At 39.9% G+C, this 17,860-nt stretch overlaps 2 protein-coding genes across 8 annotated transcripts in view; both read left to right on the top strand.

The window, feature by feature from the left end:
- Positions 1-8,237, top strand: part of LOC116850981 (glycerol kinase) — a 14,285-nt gene extending 6,048 nt beyond the window's left edge. For 2 of the 5 annotated variants that reach the window (XM_032829912.1, XM_032829916.1), the window contains exons 2-11: positions 3,140-3,219; positions 3,799-4,057; positions 4,337-4,554; positions 4,978-5,190; positions 5,271-5,381; positions 5,823-6,079; positions 6,265-6,470; positions 6,611-6,754; positions 6,963-7,049; positions 7,956-8,237. In XM_032829912.1, coding sequence (XP_032685803.1) covers positions 3,140-3,219; positions 3,799-4,057; positions 4,337-4,554; positions 4,978-5,190; positions 5,271-5,381; positions 5,823-6,079; positions 6,265-6,470; positions 6,611-6,754; positions 6,963-7,049; positions 7,956-8,053 — 1,673 coding nt within the window. In that variant the 3' untranslated portion in view covers positions 8,054-8,237. The other 3 variants (XM_032829915.1, XM_032829914.1, XM_032829913.1) reach the window with 3 other exon arrangements.
- A 1,485-nt stretch (positions 8,238-9,722) lies between these two features.
- The window catches only part of LOC116850980 (E3 ubiquitin-protein ligase CBL), a 34,228-nt gene continuing 26,090 nt past the window's right edge, over positions 9,723-17,860 (top strand). For all 3 annotated transcript variants that reach the window (XM_032829910.1, XM_032829909.1, XM_032829911.1), the window contains exon 1: positions 9,723-10,797. In XM_032829910.1, coding sequence (XP_032685801.1) covers positions 10,250-10,797 — 548 coding nt within the window. In that variant the 5' untranslated portion in view covers positions 9,723-10,249. The remainder of the gene's footprint in view (positions 10,798-17,860) is intronic.

Below are 17,860 nucleotides of genomic sequence, written 5' to 3'. Positions count from 1 at the left end.
AGAGAGAGAGAGAGAGAGAGAGAGAGAGAGAGAGAGAGAGAGAGAGAGAACAGAGACAAGTGCATACAGTATCCTTATTGAAGAGAGCTAGATTACAATATAAATATTAGCGTCTAAGCGTCCGCGCGTCGTAAAAGTCAAGCCGAGGATTCGCGATATTGCGCATGACAAAGGCGGCAAACGAGCGCGTGTATCATCATGAGATGCGCCTGACATCATTTAGTTGGCAAGCGACTCGTGTTGTCTGAGACGATGTCAACTGATTATGTCTACGCAACGTATAGAGCATAAGTTAAAGAAGGGTCTGTTTCCAAAAATCGCCTTGATATTCATATCTCAAAGAGAGAGATCACGTTACTAGTTGACGGCGGAGGGGAGATTCTCCCCCCCCCCCACCTCCAATGACCTTTCCAAATAGAATAGAGAAGCATGATGACGTGAAAGTGACGAGAAAATGACTGTAAAAGCTCACTTATCGATCATGCTTTTCGTCATCTTCGAGTCACTTGGACGCTATCGCATATTTTCTGTTTCTATTTATAAGGCGATTCTTTAACGACAATGTCATTATCGTTGTGTCGGTTATCGACTAGGCCGTTTTTTAAGCTTTTGAGAGAAAAAAACTTAGAGATTCTAGAAACCGTAGTCGCTCACTCATATTGATATGATGACGTGGAAACGAGCGCCGCGCTCATTCAAGACTCTCCAACGGCGTGTTCGTAATAAGATCCATTTCGTATTATCCAAAAATCGTATTATCGTTGCTATTTCGTTGCATAATGCCGGCTCTCCTCGTAACGCTTAATATCACGTTTGATGGTATCCTGCATCGCGACGGAGACTGCTGCTCTTCGTTTCGTTGAAAAGGTAGCGGAAGTTCGATTTCTGTGAAGATGTTACGTAAACGATGATAAGTACGGCGAAGCAGGAGGAGGAGCATAGAAAAGATAAAGTTATGAGCTACATTTCCCGATAAATGCGAGATATCGTATTATCCGTTTAATTGTGGCCAAAGGTAACTATTGATCTCTGTTAATGATCGAAAAAGACACGGTGTGTATCGATGAACGCACGAAGATAATACATTTCTACATATCCCGCTCGAAATAGAGAAGATATCCTCTTTTCTTTTAATATTTAAAATTAATCCATGTATAGAAAAAAAGAACATTCTTTTTTTGAAGAAAATATTTTCGTGTAAATCTTAAAATGAGATTACATCATGTCAAAAGATAAGTTATTTGCATCAATATATTTTATATGTGTGTGTGATTCAGCATACAAAGAAAAATATATTCTTATTCTACAAAAATTGCTTATAGTAATATATAGTAATGATATATAGTAATGATATATAGTAATGATATATAGTAATGATATATAGTAATGATATATAGTAATGATTAGATTTGAGGCTTTCACGGCCATTGATACAATCTATAGGTATAGCTTCCGGAATGGAGCCGTGTCTGATACAGTATCTAAGTTCTCAGCTCTCAGATGATGCAAACTGCAACGTTTGCGAAACGTCGGCACATCGCTGATTCGAGACACGGCTCCATTCCGGAAGCTATATCTATAGATTATAGTAATGATTGTTAATTTAAATATATCAGTTTTAAGTGATATAGAGTATATATTAGTTAGTGATATACTATAATATAGTTTTAATGATGGAGATTAAATACTATAATACTATAATATAGTTTTAATGATGGAGATTAAATACTATAATACTACAATATAGTTTTAATGATGGAGTTTAAATTCTTTTTTCTATGTCTGTATGAGACATACTGACTAGTTTTTTTTATTTATTGTTTATTTATTGTTTTTATTTATTATTTTTTATTTATTTGATCACAACTCGTCTCGCTGGTCGTGACAATTTGATTTAGCGACGTCAAGTTGCGACACAAGATCCAACTTGACCGCCGAAAAATTTCGGCCTCGAGACCAACGTCATTTGCATGACATGAAATCATCTGCGGCGAAATATCAAGGGGCAATAATGATACACCTCGCTTTTAGCGAGGCCGTAATTAGCTGTCGAATGAAAGCGAAATTGGCGATAACATGTATTACGTGTGTTGCGTTATCGCGAGTTATTTCGTAAATGTGAGACGTCGAGAAAAGGAGAAGGGGGGACGGTAAGCCCTCCCGAGAAACGAATGGGGTTCTTGGCATGTTCGGCGTAAACCGTTTTAAGAAAGCTTGGCACGTTGGTTGCGATACGTTGGTTGCTACGCGATGCATCTCACTGTGCGACCAAGAAGTTCGTCGAATTCGACGAGATCGTGAAAACACAGCGGACGTAAGAATGAGTGGGACATGTGTGATATGTGAAAAGGACGAGTCGAATCACTCTGTGTGTGCCTCTTTCTCTCTTTCTTTTTCTTTCTCTCCCTTTCGCAGATGGAACTGAAACATTAAACTTTATATTTCGAGGTACGCGCGAATTCAGAGGAAAAAGTATGTTTGCAACTTCGACTCGATAGAACGCGCCGAATTGAGCTCGGAACATGGAATCGAACTCGCGATAGAATGTAGATCACATCTATTATAGTAACTCTTTGGCCAATGGGATTAAAATTTCAGGTCATAATTAAAAAAAAAATAGATCGGTATCCTTGTAAATTATTCAGTCTTATCTCGTAACATGTTACAATGTAATAGCATACGGAATAAAAGAAAAATACTTATAAATATTCGGAATAAAAGAAAAATGAACTTATAAACATTCTTATTGTTTTTACAATCATTATTTAATCACAATCAATATTTAAACTTTCATCATAGGACATATTTAATAAATGCTTTTACAATCAATATTTAAACTTTCATTATAGGACATATTTAATAAATGCATACACATATTCTCTATACTGACTGTTTAAATATTTGTATTTAAAGATCAAATTAATAAGAATGTGTCCAGAGTTAAATACATGTCTAGGCACTGGTATTTTTTATTTCATACATTCTCTCTCTTTCTTGAGTTTATGTCGATGTGCCGAATATTTTCTTAAGATCTTGGCACAGTTGTTCGGTCATGTGCCTATAAAAGCATCGTTAATTCTTCGCACGACTCTTACTTGTTTAGATATTAAATGACGGCGGTATGCATTTTTCTTTTCAGACACAATGTCAAACACGGTGAAGAAAATAGGACCTTTGGTTGGCGTCATTGACGTTGGTACGCGAACTGTTCGCTTTGTGGTAAGATTATCTAGAGACGGTTGTCCGGATATTGTTATCGCGTTATCGCTATCATAATTTTCCATGTTTCGAAATGTTTACTGAAATTCGTTGGAATGTTCGTCATAATTTCGCGATTACTAGCGCGATAAGCAATCGAAAACGGAAAGATGTTATTAATGATGCGTATAATTAGTTGTAGTTTAGCTACAAGGAGCATGACTACAAGGACGCTTGGCTGTGTTCTAATTATTGTTTATACGAGGCAATAAACATAAACTACGATTATGACTATAATTAAGAACAGCTAATAACAATAAACTCTTCAGATTTCCGTAAGATACGGACTTCTGAAGTCTTCAGTTACAGTAAGAAAATTCAAGAATACAAGTGTATTATTAATTGCGTCTTTCATTTTAGAATAAGAAGTAACGCATTATTATTTCCAATCGTGAATATTATTCTCACACTTCCGATCTATTGTAAGAAACAAAATAAAATAAAATTTGAAAAGTATATAAGATTTAAGATTTAAAAGAAATAAACGAAGTAAAACTATACTTGTACAGTCACTGTTTCAAATGAGAATTGCGTTTGCAGGTGTTCAATGCAAAGCACGTTGCGGAGGTCGCATCCCATCAGATCGACATTGAGCAAATCAGTCCACAAGAAGGATGGATGGAGCAGGATCCCAAGGAGATCCTTTTCGCGGTGAAAGCCTGCATCAAGGAGGTAATTCGCAAATTCGACGTGCTTGGAATGGAGATCAACGAGATCGTTACAGTAGGCATTACGAATCAAAGAGAAACTACAATAGCATGGGACGCGAGCACGGGTGATCCGCTCTACAATGCCATAGGTAAGTCGAGTCTCGTTTCAATAGATGCACGTTGTAATCTATTATTCAACGAAGAAAATTAATTTTATTTCGACAAGAAACTAACCAAAAGTAAGTGTTAAAATTTAAAAAGTTAAAAATTTTTAACCTTAAATTTAAAAAGTTAAAAATTTTTAACCTTTGACGTTTCGAAGAGTATACTCCGAGATATATTTGAAAATGAAGTAGAATTGTATTAATTATTACGTTTTTCGTGTATTCAGGTTATATCCGCAAATCTTGAGTTGCAATTGATTTCAGTGTGGTCTGACATCAGGACCGACTCGATCGTAGACCAAATCATAGCAAAGTTCCCGGACAAGAGCAAGAATCACCTGAAACCCCTATGCGGTTTGCCTGTGAGCCCGTATTTCTCTGCTTTGAAGATTCGTTGGCTGAAGGAACACGTACCGGCGGTGAGGAAGGCGATGCGCGAGAAACGATGTAAAGTTGGGACCGTGGATACGTGGGTGATTTGGGTGAGCGACAGAAACATTACAGAGAAAGGCAGCGAGGTGTAAACCGCTGGCTTTCTCTATTGCTCTTGCAAGCTCGGTGTATCAGTAGGGATTAACGTGTCGCTTGAGTAGACTTAATTAGCGTGTTAATTAATATCGTTTAAGTAACAACCGCTGATTGTCTGATTAATTCTTCGCATGTTTAATAACGTGTTCGTTATAATCTAAGTGCGAATGAGAGTATCACGAGTCTGGTATGTATTACGAGCGGGAATTATTTGATACTCGAGTTAATACCCGAGTTGCAAAATCAGTGTGCACATGTCGGTTATCGGTTTATCCTTTGATGCGTATCTCTATAACGAAAGGCAAATCCTGCGTCTTACAATGCAAGAGCAACCGACAAATGCAAACGACAAAATTATAATTGATAATTCATTGCAGAATTTAACGGGAGGTAAGGACGGTGGACTGTACATCACCGATGTAACGAACGCGTCGAGGACGATGTTAATGAATATAGAAACCCTCGCTTGGGATCCCACATTATGCAGATATTTCGACATTCCTATGCAGATACTGCCGGAGATCAGAAGCAGCTCTGAGATATACGGCAAAATCTCGTACGGTCCGTTGGCCGGCATTCCTATATCCGGTGTACGTAAGAATCCGTATTTTCGATGATGATGAAAAAAATAATGCACGTTTCTAATGGCATTTTTCTCTCTCTCTTTTAGATTCTAGGAAATCAACAATCGGCTTTGGTTGGGCAGAATTGCTTGAAGAAAGGACAAGCGAAAAATACGTACAGGAGTGGTTGCTTCCTGCTTTGTAATACCGGCCATACTGTAATTGTGCAATTTATATATATATTGTTTTTATACGAATGTATCCAGATATCCATGTCTGCCATTGTAAATTTTGTCGGCAGTTTGTCAGCAGAAATACAACAGGATCGGCTAGTGAAATATAATGACGGATGAACGGCAGAAACAGAGCAAGGTCTGTCGTTTCGTAACCATTTAAATGTATTTAAATAGAATATATTGCAAATCTTGTTTAGTCTTCCTGTCGTCAATCCGTTATCAAATTATGTCAGTAGATTTTGTCGACAGAACACGAGCTTAATGCGGACACAGATGACTATGAATTTGCTACAGTAGTTTGGTTGAATCTGCTGCCAATCTGCCGGCAAACTGTTAACATTTTGCTTATTCGGTGTATAAGAAATAAAATAATATTGTATTAGCATATTTTTTTCAGATAATCTGATTAATACCTTTTTTCAGAGAGTATATTCTTCTCACGGATTAGTTACGACCGTCGCGTATCAGTTAGGTCCGAACAGCCCAGCTGTTTATGCCTTGGAAGGTTCAATCGCGGTTGCGGGTGCCGCCATCAAGTGGTTACGGGACAACATGAAGCTCATCAAAGATGTGCACGAAAGTGAACATTTAGCGCAAAGTGTTTTCAGTACCGGGGACGTTTATTTCGTGCCAGCTTTCACGGGATTATACGCACCTTACTGGAGAAAGGATGCGAGGGGGTTAGTAACTTCGTAATAGCTTGATATCCAAATAGCTATATATAAGCACGCACTCTTTCTTATCTTCAGGAACATTTAATTTAATTTACGCATTGAAAAAATGTTTTATTTGATGGCAGAATGTAATACATTGATGATATAGATATGTAAGATTCACAAAACATTTTATAATCCTTCCTTCCCAGGATAATTTGTGGACTCACCGCATTTACTACAAAACAGCACATTATTAGGGCGTCTCTAGAAGCGGTCTGTTTTCAAACCAGGGATATTCTCGAAGCTATGTACAAAGATTGTGGATTTCCGTTAACGAAATTAAATACAGACGGAAAAATGTCGACTAATAATCTCCTTATGCAATTGCAGGCTGATTTATGCGGTGCACCAGTATGTAAGTATGCTAGATGTGTTGGAAATATATTTCAGATTTACAAGAAAGATGAAACATCTAATGTAGCACTATTTCATACGAGTTTATGTTACGTTTCTGGAAATTATTATTATCGAACTTGAATTTAAACGAATGCGCAGTTAGATCAACTATGCCCGACATCACGGCGTTAGGTGTAGCGATGGCTGCGGGACATGCCGAAGGAATAGATGTTTGGGAACTAGAAGGCGAGGATGTAGAAACAGTGCCAACTGATACTTTCCTACCGACCACCACACCGGAAGGTATAAACAAGTCATTCATTTAGGAAACGACAAGTTTCCAAAGTAAAAATAATTTGCAAGTCGCGTAACTATGTGCAAGCAGTTTTCTACATTGTTCAAAACGACACGTCGTGTCTCATTAATAACCTTTAAGAGCGGCTTAAATCTTTATGCTTTATTTTTCTGTAAATTCGAGCGACGTTTGTAGCATGATCTTTTTATCTTGTAGAGAGGGACGCGAGGTATAAGAAATGGAAAATGGCTGTGGAAAGAAGTCTCGGTTGGGCAGCAGTAAAGATGTCCGACCAAATGACAGGTAAATTTAAAACTATCGAACAATTGAAGCCTGAAATACCTGATGTGCCACTGTGTAAATATATTCGTTTATGTGTTTGTAAATAAAGTAATATGTGTACTTATAATTTATTTGTACATATGTGTGTGTGTGCGTTGTGTGTGTAAAATAGTTAGAATATGCTTACAATTGATATGAAAAGTAAATATAGAATTTACTAAAGGCAAACTTCAGGGTAAATAGAAAGGAGTTATGCTCAAGACAACTTTCTTTTTTTGTTGTTAACAACTTCCACATCTATTGTATTATGTGTTAGTATTTTGTAAATACTTCCTGGTGTGGTACTTTATTTCTTTTTGGTTTTCTTTTTGGCAATTTACAATTTCTTTATGGTTTCTTTCCTGTGATCTCTATGTTTATCTGATTATGTGTCTTATAACCTATAAATAAAAATTTATTTATATTCCTCCCCTCACCTATATTTCAATGTGATCTGGGTTGTTCATGTTTAAAATGTTATTATAAAAGCATGTGTTTACTTTTATATATGTATAGATGCTATTTTGCAATTAAAAATTTAAAAAAATATCCAGAAGAATCCGCATAAGTAAGTTTCACGTATGTACAGTATTTTAATTATATCAATCTACAGATAAAAATTACATCATACGTTATCAGAAAGGCCGAGTTCAATATTTTTGTAACTTCTTTCACATTATTCTTTTACAAATTTACAGAATTAATATTTCGTACCTGAATAATCGCATTTGCCAAGTATACACATTGCACATTGATAGTATCGTATTCGTCCAATACATTTTTCATCATTATGCATGTCACTCTCATCGCCTCCTAGTTTTACTTCATAACTCTTGTTGCGCAACCTGATACGCAATATTTACACGTTTTTATCGTTTGATGTTTCAGATGAACGGTACTGTATGCTGGCGTCCATTCCTGCCAGTTGGTTCCTAATGTCGAGCTTCATTTTATTACGGTTAAGTTATTACATGGCAAATCGGTGACACCAAGTTCACATTATCGAAACGCAGGTTGTTGTAGATGGAAGGTAGTTCTTAAAACCTGAAGAAAACTTAGCAAAATGTCTTATAAAACCAGCTCACGTACAACGAGACGAGAGCCTTGAAGGGTAACAAGTATTACAAAAAAGTACCCAGAGATAAAAAAAATGATATCAGCTTAAACATACTTCGCACATTTTAGCGTGTTTTATTGATATTATCTTCAGCAATCGTAGTCGAAGACGAACGTAGTCGTATATTATTGGCTATTGATTTGCAAGTTAAAAGATATTAAAAACGTCGTGTTGTATACATATTTATCTGGATAATTTTATCTAACTTTTCCGAAATAATGGTATTAAAAGGATATATTTCAGTTCAATACTTTGAACATTTCTCGTCATGTAAACACTGTTTCATTTTTAATCATTATTTATTGTAAAAGTCTCATGTGTACAATTTCAACTCATACACACACACACACACACACACACACACACACACACACTATGAAACGTGAAATAAATACTTTCTGTTTTATTTTGCGACTTTGCATGACACAAACTTACCCACCCTCTCTCGTTTCTTACAATTTAGAATAATTTTTACTCTACCATAGGCTATATATGTATATATTAATTGACGGCAACTACATCAATTAGTTTTTGAATTCGTAACTTTATAGCGCAAGTTGAGTATAAGATATAATTTCTACCCATACAGCACAAATGTCTAAAATACATCCCAGAGACATCCCAGAGAGACATCCCATTATCTCTAGAACGTCTCTGGGATATATTTCAGACATTTGGTGCTGTATAGGTATATACTATTTTTTATTTAAACATATATATTCTGCTTACGATCTCTAAAGGCCAGTTTCACAACCTCCAGTTAACTTAACTAACTAGTTATTCCAATGGATTTCACCAATCGAACTTGACATTAAGAAGAGTTAATCACAATTAATCAATCACTAATGGGATTTAACTGGTAGTTAAAATTAAATGGATGTTGTGGAACTTGGCTTAAGTCCGCACTTCACATCGATAATTAACTCGAACGATGTAAGGCCAAGTTCCAGTTAAACATCCGTTTAATTTTAACTACCGGTTAAGTTCCAATAGTAATTGGTTAATCCTGATTAACTCTTCTTAATGTCAAATGCAATTGGTCAAGGCCAATGGAATAACCAGCCAGTTAAGTTAATTGGAGGTTGTGGAATTTGGTCTAATGCCCGTTTTTACCAACTTTGGCCCAACCAGAAATAATTCGTTGATCAATGTCGAAACGATGGCGAATCGACGTCGATTTCACGATTTCGATGTCAATTCGACATCGTTTTGACATCGATCAACGAATCATTTCTCGCTAGGAGTTAACCGGCTGGTTATTTTAACGGTATTGATCAATCGCATTTCTTGTTAATCAGAATTGACAAGTGTGATTGGTCAATTCCGTTGGAATAACTAGCCGTTAAGTTAACCGAAGTTGATAGAAACGAGCATAAAAGGGATAAATTATTTTAGACACAACCGAGCAGGGTGATTTCTTTCATCGAACGCGCCACATTTGAATTGCGCGCCGGCCAGTCGTGCGCACGCGCGCCATTACCGTCGCGCGTGCGACGTACGACGCCACGGCGGCGGGTGCTCGCAACTGAACACAGCGAGCGAGCGAGCAGCCACCACGGCGGCACGCTCGTGCTCGACACCACTCGCACGGTTCGTGTCAGTGTCGTCGATTCGCCGTGAGTCGCGGAGCATCCGGCTGGGCTGTTTGTCGGCCGTCGCCTAGTGAGATAATAGGATGCGGTATCGCGCACGGTTCCGGTGCTACACCCCGTGTCCGCGGCTTCGTGGGTACGTTGTCGTGGCCGCGGCCGCGTCCCGCTGAGATTATGCGCGGTGTACCGATCTATCGCTCGAGTGTGTGTGCGGGTTAACCTTAAGTATAGCGACAGAGTGTTCTTTGCGCGCGCCCCAGGTAAGGTGAGGTGCAAATCAAGAAAGAGAGAAAGAGAGAGCGAGTAAGCGAGAGAGAGAAAGAGCTAGGGAGAGAAAGAGAGAGAGAGAGAGAGTGCACACGTAGGAAGAACAAAACGAGGAAGAGATCACGTATTACGTACGTACGCACGCACGCAAGCGAGTGAACGAGCAAGCGAGCGAGCGAGCGAGCGAGCACGCACGGTACGTCAAGATGTCGTCGTCGGGACACAGCAGTCGCACCCGCGCCGTCCACATCGGCTCGATCTTCCAGAAGCTGCACGGTCGCTTCGCCGACGCGATGACCCCGCCGAAACTGTCGACCGACAAGCGTATGTTGGACAAGACCTGGAAGTTGATGGACAAAGTGGTGAAGTTGTGCCAGCACCAGCGCATGAACTTGAAGAACTCACCGCCGTTCATCCTCGACATCCTGCCGGACACGTATCAGCGGCTGAGGCTGATCTACAGCAAGTACGAGGACCGGATGCAGGTGCTGCACAGTAACGAGCACTTCTGCGTGTTCATCAACAACCTGATGCGTAAGTGCAAGCAAGCGATCAAGCTGTTCAAGGAGGGCAAGGATAAGATGTTCGACGAGACGTCTCATTATCGCCGCAATCTCACCAAGCTCAGTCTAGTGTTCAGCCACATGCTGTCCGAGCTGAAGGCCATATTCCCGAACGGGATATTTGCCGGCGATCAGTTTCGCATCACCAAGGCCGATGCAGCTGAATTCTGGAAGGAGCGCTTCGGGAACAGGTGAGTGAGTGTGCGTGAGTGTGTATATGTGTGTGTATGTCTCGCTTCTGCTACATATCGTCACATATCGGGAGGTGATGTCTTTTTACGATACCTAATGTTCGTATTTTGAAAGCTTCCGTTGTGCTTTTCACGGAAGATTTTGCGACTTTTTCTGTTAGTCACCCAATGTTTTGGCAATCGAGCATTCTGGCGCTCGAGATCGTCAGACGGTCCTCGAATAAAGCTTGTGAAAGAAACGACGCGAAAAATGATGAAAAACACAGCTGAAAGAATTGTTTACTTCGCGGAGGAATCATATGAATCTTATGAGAATCTTGTCAACACGGGATTGATGAATGGTCTTCGATGACTAACGTGTATCATTGACAACTTCATCTCTCTGTGATATTCTTTAAATTGAAAATATTGTAAATGCTCGTACTAGTTAGTTCTTAGTCCAGATCTACAATGTACTCTTTACTTCTTTATTTCATTCTTCTTATCTCTTTCCGACTTAAACCAGCAAAAGATAGAGAATAAGCAACAGGAAGCAAAGAGCGCATTATAATGCAAGCTTTAGAATAAAAAAATCCGTGATTACACTGATCAAAGTTAAAAAAAATTCCAATATCTCTGGATTAGAATTTAAATATCATTCTTTCATCCTAATTTCACGAACATTATCGTCTTTCATGTAACGTCCGACTCCGAGAAACCTAAAAGCTTCCACTAAATTCATTCACAAGTTACATCAGACTTGAAGAAATGTCTATTGGCTTTCGTGGGAATTCTGAAATTACCAGGTTTCCTGGAAAATCTGGCGTCGGGGTCTCGTCGCGGATACGAACTTCCGTCTTAATATCTTATAAGCATTGTCAATTTTCATGTAAATTTAAAGATCGTAGGATAAAATTGTTCGTGACTTCGTCACATCTCCTGCCGAACTTCGAAGATGGTAGTAGCCGCAGTGGTTCATCGACTTACAGCTTTAAAAGTTACGAAGACCGAGATTCACTTCCGCTTGGACGCTTCCGCGTAACTTTCAAGCTCGAGAGAAACATAGATTTAATTTCACTTGACTCGATAGAACAGATCTAATTCTGACGCGTTATATTACGTGTGGGCAGGTTTTCTGATACACACATCCTGTGTACTCCATTATGACAAATTTATTGACGGGACGACGACGTCGACGACGATGACGACACTAACTACGACTGCACTACACTTTCGTAACAGCGACCGATCAGGAGCGGAAGCGCCGCGATATCTCGCGCCAAGTAAATATATTCACCAATGAAAAAAGAAAATATTATATTATTACACGTATATTATCGCGCGCTGAGTCCCCTCTCACCCTCTTTTTTTTTTCTCTTCGCACTTCTCTACTTGTTCTTATTTTTTCTCCCCTTTTCTCGGCATCCCATTTCCGACAGACATGTCCGCAGGACACCTGTCCGCCCACGTAGCCGTGGTACTCCTCGGACAGCGTGTATGCGTAAAAACGAATGATAAAGGCGCGTAAAGTATAGCTCGCACGTGCGCACACCTAACCTAAAATCGTGTATGAAAGAGAAGAGAAGAGGGAGAGGGGCACAGTGAAGATATGAGGAGTGTAGAGAGAGAGAGAGAGACAGAGCAAAAGAGAGCGCCGCGTCAGCGAATGAACGAGCGGACGAGAGAGCGAGAGAGACGACACCGGACGTCTATCGTTGATATTGACATTATTATCGTGCACCGAAAAGCGGGACGCGTCGGCTCGTGTGCAAATGTGGGCTCTATAGAGAATGCGTTTTATCGACCGGAAGCCGGGCGGCGCGTTCGCCTGCACGTGCGGCGCGCAAGGTGGTAGCGCGTCGAGAATTCGCGCTCGCGCTCGCAAGAAAGAGAATTTATCCCGTCTCGAAAACACGGGACTCGGTTTCTTTCAGTCAGACCTACGCCACGCGTCCCGCGTTAAAAATAAGACAGGTACGTTCGCGCCCAAAGTTCGGCGGAGCCGAATGAAAAGGGAGAAAAAGCGCGCGCGCGCGCGCGCGTGTGTGTGTGTGTGTGTGTGTGAGAGAAAAAGAGGGGGCGTACAGGAAGCGCAGCGATAGAGAACGGTATCTAGAATAGAAGCAACGTTCTAAACGAGCTAAATTGGACTCCGATAGCAAACACCGCGCTCGAATGGATCGAACTGAATCGAGTAGATCACTCTGCGAATAGTAAATAGTTGTCATTAAATAGAATAGTGACGTAATTCGGGATCGTTTTGGTTTATTCACGCGGATATTCCATTGTGTCGAATTTGTTCAATGGACTCGTCATGATCTCAGGATCTTTCCTCTCTTAGCACAGATATCGAAATGTTATCGCACTCGACAATTTCGCCATTTTGCCAATGTTATCTTTATCTGTGACAGACAGGTAAAAGTAAATCGCCAGAATATTTTTCTCGAGACTTCATTGAGCTTCTCTTATTCTCGACTATTCGTAATTTGAGTATTTTTATCGTCTTGACGTTCTTGTCATTTGGAAACAATTAAATTTACATAGAGATAACTCTCTCGTTCGAGTTCATTCTAGTGGAAGAGAGATCCTCGATTAAAATTGTTTAAATATTAAAGTTGGTGCAAAGAGTTTATCATTCTTCTATCTTCAAATTTCAGAAGTTTAGATATCAAAAGGGAAACGAAAAGTCTCCATTAGTTATCGACAAAAATATCGAGTCATGTTGTTAATTTTATTCGTCAAAATTATTGATTTTTCGAGATTGGATAATTCTATTTCTTTTAATTTTATTTGACTATCGTCTGAATATTATAAGGTCGGTGCAAAGGACTTGCCACTCTTCTATCAAATCTCGCGGGAAGTTTGGACATCAAAAGGAAAACAGGAAATCCTTACAGAATGCCCGCAAAAATAATGAGTTGCTCATTTTATTCGTCAAAATCGTCATTGAAATTCGAATACTCAATTCGCGACACACGCGACGAATCCTCTGAGCCAACCGACAAATCATTAACAAAACACCCACGGCGCGGATTACACAACAGCACGGTCACGTGTAATAGTCATCTCCGTGCGAGTATCTCGGTGTCGGTGCACCTACGAGGAGCCGAAAGGAGGCGAGCCGCCGCGCTCTGACGTCAATCGCGTGTGCTTGACCCGCGACGTCGCGATTTAATGCATTCGGCGGTAATAAACGGAGAATGCTCTATCCGGTTGAACTCGCATTTGCCCGTCGCCGACAAACTGTCGTCGCACTGACACACAAACACACAGACACGCACGCACGCACGCGTTGCAATGACAAAAGCTTGCTCCCGGTCGTCGGTCGCGCGTCACGTCGTTGTCGCGCTGAAACGGTAAACGCACTCTCGGCAACTCGGCGTGTGTACACACATACGGAACGCGCGCGGTGCGTATGGTAGATATCGCTGCATTAGCATAAAACAACTTCCGGTGTACGATTCCGTTCTCGCGTCGCTCCGAACCGACTCGACGATGCGCGCTCGCGTATTGCTATTGTCAGTACTCGAGCGAATCGCCGTTAGTGACCGTCTACAATGCCTCCTTGTCCACAACCTTGCTTTAATCTTTAAGGCGTAATAAATTGACCAACCACAGTCGATTATTTTAAAAATAATCAACTGTGGTTGGTCAATTTTTTGCGACGTAAGAATTAAAGCAATGTTGTGGACAAGGGGTAAGTGGAGTGAGCTTGGAGTAAGAGTAGGAGTGAGACATAAAAATAATTTATTCCGCTTACGCCTGTACTCCAGCTCCCTTACGTCGAAAGCCTTTCTGTCAAATAAATACTTCCGGCGTAATGGAGCAAAAGTTTAGATGTATATGTATACACGCAAAAAAAAACTAGCTTCCAGAGCCGTAAAAAATAGCCGCGGCAGATAAGATGTGTCACTGAAATAGGGATAGCTAATGTCTAGTGATACTAGCTAAATTTATTCGCTGTTTAAACTTAGGCGCTACAGCGAGAAATATTAGCTGCTAGAAACAAATGACTATAACAAATGATTGTAGCTGTGCGGCAAACTTCTTTAATATATGCATATACGATAAGAAATTTAGGAATAACTGTTATTTTCTTAATTACTTGAAATAATGTGCATTTTTAATATCATCTAATATATTTATATTTCATAGCATTTTAGCTGTCATAGCCAATTCTTAGCAGTGACAGCTCAACGATTAGCCTTTTGACTAAGTTTCAATCAGCTATTTTAGCTGATATTACTAAGTCATTTTTTTGCGTGTATATCGAAAAAAAGATTTGATAATAGCCATCAAGCCTGGGTAATAGTTTAGTTACCAGATGCTTTAGTGAAATAGTTTCTACTAGTAAATATAATCAAAAAAATTTAAATTGAATAATTAAAACGTTAACAAATAATCTTAGCAAGACTGGTAATGTCTGTTGCCAAAGCTTGGTATCTATTGCTAAGACTTGGTGACTGTTATTCATTTATATGATTCGTATCATAAAACAATTTGTTAAATAAAACCATATTGTTTAGTAATACTTATTATATTATGTGATAAATATATGGAGTGTGACCAGATATTTTGGCAATAATCGCACTATTTAGTAATTATTACCAAATTTGATATTCAACATTTGCTTGGCTCAACTAAATAAAGAATTTATTTTACTAATCATTTTGTAATTATTATCAGATGGTTGATAACTATTATTATATTTGATACTAATTACATATATTAAATAAATTAATAAATGCTCAATTATATGCATTTGTTAGCAAGACTTTTTTTGTGTATAAGTAAAATAAATTAGTTTTATTTTTACTCCTATTCTTATTTCATACGTTAAGCTTATTCTACGCATTGTAAACGAGCCTTTACACATTGTGTGTGACCACCGTCGTCGTCGCCAATCGACGTTTGTGTTGTGTCGTCGTCGTCGTTGTTATTACACTATCTGCATACGGATATCCCAAGATAAGTAAGGGAGTCGCATATGAGAACGAGCTCCCTCACGTACACATACGCATGACCGGGCGTCAGAATGTTTCCGCGAACGTGAAACATCGTGCACCACGTCACGCCGCAATTTTTCCTCGATAAAACCCGTCGTCCTGGCCTTTTTCGGAGGAACGACGCGCACCTCAGTTGTAATAATTGCGAGTCGCGAACTATCGTTTGAAAAGGGACGGATGTTCAGCGACTCCAGAGTGAAATTCGATACGAACGAAATCTCGCGGGCGGATCTTTTGATGCGAGGGACTAAAAATACCAACGGGGAATTAATTGTAAAGCGACTGATCAAAGAAAGGCTGAGAGAAGAGGCTTATTGATACGATAAATGGTAATGAATGGTAATAAGTGATGAATGGTAATAAGTGTGCATCGAACTCTGTTGATCCGATATAATAAGTCGGTCAACGAGAGAGGTAAGTATCTGCTAGGCCTTTTAAATCCCACGAATTTAGGTAATATCATCGGCAAGTTTCGTGCATGAACCTACTACAGTCTTACTGGCAGTCTTACTGACAGTTTCGATTGTCATTCTCTATCACTGTAGCAAATCGTGACTCCGTTCATCGCCAGTTATCTCCGTATCGGCATGATCGCGTCCTTGATCGGCGATTTATCGCTTGATATCTTAAACATGAATTGAAATATTTTTATGAATTCTGAATGTACTTGTGTGTTGCGCGATCTGCGCGCTCGAGCTGCGAATTCGTCCCAGAGCGCTGAGCAAATAACGTTTGTAATCTTTTCAGGGATATTGCTGACACGTGTGCGTACATTCAGATACGTTAAATTTTCCTTGCTAAATTCAAACTTCGTCGAACGAGATTTCGCGGACATTGCTGCGAATGAATATTCACAATAAAAAAATTTCCGCAACAAGGAAATGGAGAATTTCGTCGAAGAGAAATCATCAGGCAAACATTTCGATCACTTTAAAATGTGCACACTAAAATGCCCGGGAACTACAACTCCCTTTGGATGCCAGAAAGAGTTATTTTGATTCTTTGCGATTCTAACATCTTAAAATTCTCTCTGTTCTTCATTATTCGTATCAGTAACTTCTGAACATTTTAAGAATATAATTAAATGTCACAAGATATTTTTTCTTTAAACTACGAGAGAGAGAAACAGAAATAATGGCAACAGGAGTCAAAATGGAATCTAGACATTCTAATGTTAACCCGTCATTGGAAAAGTGGAACCTAGTGGGTTTTTTTCCTTCTTTTTTTGGTTGTATATTTTTAATAATTTCTCAAACCAATTTCTCATGATTATATTTTAATGATTTTATTTTATAAATCTATTTTTAATAATTTCTCAAACCAATCTCTCATGATTCTAGAATATTGAGATTTAATAACACAGCTAGCAGAAAAAACATTCTTAAGATACTGCAAATATTTAAAAGGAACGAAATGGAATGCGTGGGATCTCAGATCTCACCTTTCCGATCACGGGTTAAGATCGAATAAGTTTCTTCTGATTTGATTGAATTTGTTCCTGAGGAGGTTGATAGTGAAATATATTCGCACTGTCGGTGATCTCGCGTGCGGATTAGCCGGCGATTCCGATGAAGCGTCACCACACCTTCGCGAGACTCCGCTTCCGGTATACGTGCGCGCGCTACATCCGGCGACCTTGCGACCGCCCGCGCGAATCGTCCCCGATACCAGTATTCAGTATCGACCGTTATCATCGCGGACGCGCTCTTTCAGTATTAATGGGAAAATGTCGGGCAACGCGTGCGGCTTCGTCTCACTTCACCTCGCCTCGAGTCAAGTCGAGTCGCGTCGCGGCCGCGTGGCGTGGCGACGACTTATGTGTCGACCGGTATAAATAAACGGCGAGCGGGACGAGTCAATTCATGAATGACTGCCTGCCTGGCCGCGGCGCAACGCAACGAGACTCGACGCGCCGCGCACGTCACGTATTTCGTGCACGCGCTCGCGACGCGACGGAACGCCAAACCGCGCGAGTGTGTGCTCGACGTTTCTTCGTTCGCGATCGCGAACTGTGTATGTGAGAGCTCCTCCTCCGACGTGTATAGCTTGTTGCTGATGCCGTTATGACTTCATCCTGA

The sequence above is a fragment of the Odontomachus brunneus genome, unplaced genomic scaffold (assembly GCF_010583005.1).
Source record: "Odontomachus brunneus isolate Ranch 3 - 2012 unplaced genomic scaffold, Obru_v1 Obru_scaffold_162, whole genome shotgun sequence".
Lineage (NCBI taxonomy): Eukaryota > Metazoa > Arthropoda > Insecta > Hymenoptera > Formicidae > Odontomachus > Odontomachus brunneus.
This window is presented reverse-complemented; position numbering and strand designations above follow the sequence as displayed.